Source organism: Salvia splendens, chromosome 11 (genome assembly GCF_004379255.2).
Source record: "Salvia splendens isolate huo1 chromosome 11, SspV2, whole genome shotgun sequence".
Lineage (NCBI taxonomy): Eukaryota > Viridiplantae > Streptophyta > Magnoliopsida > Lamiales > Lamiaceae > Salvia > Salvia splendens.
The window spans coordinates 20004005-20010330 of NC_056042.1; the positions used below are offsets into that span (position 1 = coordinate 20004005).

General features: G+C 36.4%; 1 protein-coding gene across 1 annotated transcript; it reads left to right on the top strand.

Annotated features, from left to right (window-relative positions):
- The first annotated feature begins 4904 nt into the window (after positions 1-4904).
- Positions 4905-5935, top strand: LOC121754558. Its single transcript, XM_042149898.1, has 3 exons — positions 4905-5213; positions 5338-5533; positions 5616-5935. The coding sequence occupies exons 1-3, from the start codon at positions 4905-4907 to the stop codon at positions 5933-5935; spliced, it is 825 nt and encodes a 274-aa protein (XP_042005832.1).
- The last annotated feature ends 391 nt before the right edge of the window (positions 5936-6326 follow it).

Consider the following 6326-nt stretch of genomic DNA (forward strand, 5'->3'; position numbering starts at 1 on the left):
AATTTTATTCGCAGATGGACTAAAATAGAAACACGAGACTCCTATTTAAAGACATAAGAAATAATAGTTATCCAAGAAAATCTCCATACAAAGGTTCCAAAATCATGGAGTACAAAATAGTACTAACCAATATAAATTGGCATGGTAGGGTTGGGTAAATATACCGAAAAAAGTATATCGATCGTATCATACCGAAAAATATTGAATTTTCGTTATACCGAACTTTTCGATACGGTAACGGTATAGATAATATTCATACCGAAATTTCGTTATACCGAAACTTTCGATACGGTAACGATATGAAATTCTTTCATATCAATATTTTTTATATGATAACGGTACAATATATCGTATCGACCCAGCCCTATGCACAAGTCTGCCTCCAAGAGAATACAAATCACAATTAAAATCGACATTGTAGCTGCTCCAATGAACATAGACATCTGATCCCATCATTTTCGTTTGTGAGAGAGAAAGTATGTCAGAGTGAGAGTAGAGACAGAGTCATTAATCCCTCCGTCCCACAAGAATATGCACTCTTTCCTTTTTAGCCCGTCCCACATGAATATGCACTTTCTAATTTTGGAAAGTCTATTCTATCTAATAAGGTGTGACTCATTCTCCACTAACAATACTTTATTTAGTTTTTCTCTCTACATCTCTCTTACTTTACCAATTTTACATTAAAACCCGTGTCGTCCTCAAAGTGCATATCTTTGGGGACGGAGGGAGTATTAAGTATATATAAAGTTTTATCTTTATCGAAAAAGCAAAAATTGTGTGTGAGTGTGAGATATTCATCCGTGTACGGGATTTTATGCAGTTATATTTCGTGTGTTAAGAGGAGAGGGTAAAGTAAGAGAGAGAAAATAAAATAGAGATAAAAATATTTTGATTTTAAGTAATGAGTCATCTTGATTGGGATAAACCAAAAAGGAAAGTTGATCATATTCAAAGGGATAATAAGATAATCTCCTATTTTAATTGATTCTCTAAAATATAAAGTTTTACATTTGTATAAAATTGGTGATGGGCAATCCAAAAAATTATGGAAAAACGTAAATCTTTGTATTTTGGAGAATCAATTACAATTAGGGAGTATAAAGATGAAGATGTCAAGCTCACACACACAATTTTCCTTTTTCGAATTTTGGAAAAATATAGTCAGATATTATAAGTGATAAAATACAACAACTATATAAATTTTTGATATTATATGTCAAGTTTAAAGTTTATATAAAAAATAAACTTTTAGAAAGTTTCATTATATTAAGTGTTAATAGCCCATGTATTACTAATATTATAATAATATACTAGCGCGAGCTATAATATGCTCTCTCTGTCCCATTAGAAATGAAATGTTTTCATTTTTTGGATTGTCACAATAAAAATGAAACGTATTCTAAAATGGAAATAACATCATCTCTACTTTTTCATCTATCTTACAGTACTCTCCTTCAATAACATACAAAACAACACTACATAAAATCTCATTCATATTTAATGGGACGAAGGGAGTACAATAGATAACAATGAAAGTCAAATGATATTTACAAACTTATCAAAGATATGCAATAAAAAGATGAAATTTATAAAATGTCTATAAATTTTGTATTTTGGTTTCTAGTTAAGTAATCTTTTTTTTCCACAGTAGTAAAGTCATTTCATTTTCTGTACTAATTTTGGACTAAAAATGATAATAAATGGAGTATAAAGAATGAGGAGAAAAATAAATTGGAAAAAACATAAGAGTCTTCTCTATATTATTATCTCTCTTACTTTACTTTTTATCCACTTTAACAATTTATTACTCCCCCCGTCCCATAAAAATATGAGCAATGAGTATGACACGAGAATTAAGACAAAATTGGTAAAGTAAAAGAGAAGATGATAATGGTATGGTAAAGTAAGAGAGTGGAAGAGAATGACAGTTAAAGTAGAGTTAGTGGATAGTGGGACCTACATTATTAAATTGATATAACTTTCCAAAAATGGAATGCACATATTTTTATGGGACGGACGAAAATGGAATGGAAAGTGCACATATTTTTATGGGACGGATGAAGTACTATTATTTTTTAAAATGAGTGCAGAATAATACAAACTATATTCTAAATTCGTGGAGAAAATTAGGTATTTTGGAATAAATATATGCACTATCATACTCATTGTATTCACGAATGTACTTCTTATTGATGAATTTGTATGTCTTTAAATTATCTTTGATAGTATATCATTTTTCCCAACTCTTTTACTCGTATGCAAAATTGAAACTCGATAGTCTAATTGTTATGAATTGTCATAGATATTTTGCATTCTCACCAATTAAACATCTATTTTCATAAGCATATATGCAATATTGGAAGTATATTTTTATTAATGTGTAGAGAACTTCTTACACAAAAGGAAATGTGACATTATTTGTAGAAAAACTAAAGAGAAAAGCATTGAATCTATTATAAGATTAAGGGAGTATAATTTATAGCGTAGAACGAACACCTTCGGTGGAAGTTGACATACATAATTAAATTAACTCCCTCCGTCCCATATAAATAGGCCATATTTTATTTTTTGTCCGTCCCGTAGAAATAGTCCATATCCATTTATGGTAACGTTTTTCTCTTTCTCATTTAATTTATTATTTATGGGTCCCACAACCCACTACACAATTTAAACTAATTTTTCTCCTTCTCTCTTACTTTATGAATTGCACATTAAAATCTGTGTCGATCTCAAATAGTCTATTTCTATGGGACGGATGGAGAATATAGTGGAGAATGAACATCTTTGGTGATTTATAGTGGAGAATAAAGCTCTCCGGTGGAAGTTGACAATCATAATTTACTACTTCCTCTATGCCAATAAAATGAATCATTTTTCTTTTTCGATTTTCGTATTATAAACGACATGTTTCCTAAAATTGAGAATACTAAAATCTTCTACTTTTCTCTCTCTCGTATTTGTCACAATTGACGGGGCGTTACAACTTTATTCTATCTTCATTATTCACAAAAGTAATAATATACTATATCTAATGCCATCAAATTCAAGAAGCAATAACATAATCAAAGCTCAAAACATGATTAATGACCAAGAATTATAATCACAAAAGTAATAATATATCTCTAAAAATATAACTATACTATTGAAAAAATATTATACTCCATCATTAGAATATAAAAGAAATAAAAATTATGGTAACATCAATCTAAAAATAGAAACATAATAATATAAAATGTTAGTGAAGTGAGTTAGTATAATTTGAGACCTACTTATCATTTATGGCAAAAATGAAATATGACTCTTATTGTGGCACAGACCGAAATGGCAAATTGTGACTCTTATTGTGGGACGGAGGTGGTATGTATGTCTATGTATCACTTTTCTAACTATACAGTTTGAGTTAATCTATGAAAGATAAAAATAGTTGGTCCTGATAGAGTCATGCACCTTTCAGTCATTCATTAGAATGGCGTATAAACAATTCTACTGATGCACCTAATATTTCAATTCACATTTTCATGGACAAAGTAAATAAATAACAGATATAAATTGTAAGAAAAAAAAATCCATAAACTATCGAAAAATGAGTATTTATGATTCCACAATACATGTAATCGTTTTAAACTCTTGATCTTAAATGGACTATATAAAATTGATGAATTCATTTTTTATTTTGAATTATGTTAGACAAGATGATTGTACTGTAGAATTTATAATGGTATTTACTTTGATGAATTGCATTTTAACAAAAAATTGTTATATACTCAGTGTAATGGATTTTTATCAAAATTCATCTTCGTACTCCTAGAATCTAAATCACCTATTGTCGTCTCTATTTGGCGGATCTTTTATCGGGAACAGCAAGAACTGACCTCATTCTCTCTGCAGCACAAAGGGGATTTCTCTAAAAACTTCTTTTTAGCCAAGCTATGTATTAATATCTTTGGATAAGGTTGATTGAGGCTATTATGCGGTCGACGAAACTTCTTCGAGGGCAGTACCATGAGAGGAGTCAGTGCCGCAGCAGATGGCCGCAACGATTTGTTAATTATGGGAGCTGGAGGCTTGATTCGGAGCAGATTGGTTATGATAGGATAACTGCTGGTAAGCGGTAGATAAAAAGGAGACCGTCGCCACCACCTGCACCGAAGGAGATACAGTATTGCCGCAGTCCGCCACCTTGCCAGATAGAGCATCACTACTTATTTTTTCGCGAGTTTCCCAGAGGAAGAACCGCAGGCTCAAGTAAATGCCGTTGGCCACTGGAATGCAAATGGAAACTGGATCCAGGGGAAGCAGAGAGATGCTCCATGGAGGGACCATCCCAATTTTTGATGGACTGATCAAAACCAACCACTCCAGTTATTAACCTAGCAAGTACAACCCTCTGAAGGGAAACTCAACTTGCCCGCACGGATCCAGGATAGACCAAACTCTGGAGGAAACAAGATACATAACGTACCTCAAGGAAACTGGTCAAGTGGAGGACAGCCGAACTGGTCAAGCCGACAACAGGAAGGAAATTGAGGGTACAAACAGCAAGGCCCTCAGTTTATCAACCAGGGAAGGCAACCGAACAATCAGATGGTCACGTACATCCCAGCACACCTACGGGGAAATCAACACCCGGGAAATCGACAATACAACCAGCCGCGATATCAGCAAGAACACTACGGGCAATCTGACTACCCGCAGCCCAACTATAGTGGAGGACCGCCGAATCAAAGATACAACAGACACCCCAACGAAAGCCACGTAGAAATATTGGTACCACACCATTCAAATGATGCAATGCGGGAAATCCAGGAGGCTCAAAAAGAGCAGCGGGCGGCGTTAGAGATGTTGACGAAACAACTCTCTCAAGTTGCAGTATCGCTGGGCGAGTGGGAAATGAAGCCATTATGCAACCGCCTGGTCATGAGAATATTAGTGAAGTATCCCTGCGGTCAGGGAAGGTCTACCAAAGCCCCAGCCATCCTGCGATATCTCCACCAACGGATTTCGGACCAAGCCGTGAGGAAGAGGGAGAATCCAGTAGAGGTGGTCAAGTGGAAGAAAAATGCAAGGAAAAGGTGGGAGGAGAGGCCTCAGAAGAAGGTCAGAAGGAAGAAACTGAAAGGGTTAAGCCTTATCCGTACCGTGGAATGGTGACAAGAAAAAAAGATGCCACAATTGATGTGGCAAGCACGTTCAAGGATGTGGATGTAAAGGTACCGCTCTTAACAACGTTAAAAATGCCCCCCGATCAGTAAGATCATTAAAGACTACCTGGCAGGGAAGGTCAATGAGGAAGGGAGACTAATTACAGATGAGAACGTGTCTGCCGTAATCCAGAGAAACGACCTCCCCTCCAAGAAAACTGATCCAGGAATGTTCACACTCCCAATTTCAATCGGAGACATTCAGGTAGAGCACGCCATGTACGACTTGGGGGCATCTATCAATGTTCTGCCACACTCCATCTATCGGAAGCTGGGAGAGGTCAAGCTAGTCGACACGGATATAATGATACAGTTGGCCGACAGATCATGTACTCACCCCGAAGGAATTCTGGAAGATGTTATGTAAAGGTGAATAACTTTCTATACCCAGCTGATTTTTTCGTAATCAAGATGACAGAACCACAGCAAAAGAGTTGAGTGGAGTCCTACTGGGACAACCATTCTTGTCCACAGCCAGCAATATCATAGATGTCCGCAATGGGACGATCAGTCTGGACTTCAAAGGAGAGCAGTATACATTCAATATCGATGAGGCCATGAAAAGGCCAGCCGACGGAGAGAACGTGTATTCCGTGGATGTGACTGAGCCCTTGGTGCAGGAATTTTTGGAAGAAGAATTTTTAAATAGGCAATTCACGGACTCCGCTGTAGATGAAGAGGTCGAAAAGGAAGTAGAAGAGTGGTTTGAGAAAATAAGGTTGGAGAAATGAACGACAAGCCGTCGCAGAAGCAATAACAGAATTTTGCGAACGTCGAAGGCCAACTGGGTCAGGTAAGACAGCTCAAGTATCTAGCCTAGCAAAGTAGCTTGATCAAGGAAAGCCACTGGGTGATGAAGCTGCAAAAAACCCTCTGCCCATCGAAGAGCCAAAGCCCGCGAAGGAGTTGAAACCCCTTCCAGCACATCTAAAGTACGTCCTCCTGGGAGAGAAGAAAGGCGAAACTATGCCCGTGATTATAAACAGTCGATTGACCCAAGGGCAGGAAGACAAGTTACTGGAAGTATTACGAAGGAATCAGAAGGCTATCGGCTGGAAGCTGATGGACTTGGTGGGAATTAGCCCGGATTTGTGTATGCATCACATCCGGTTGGAGGAAGGA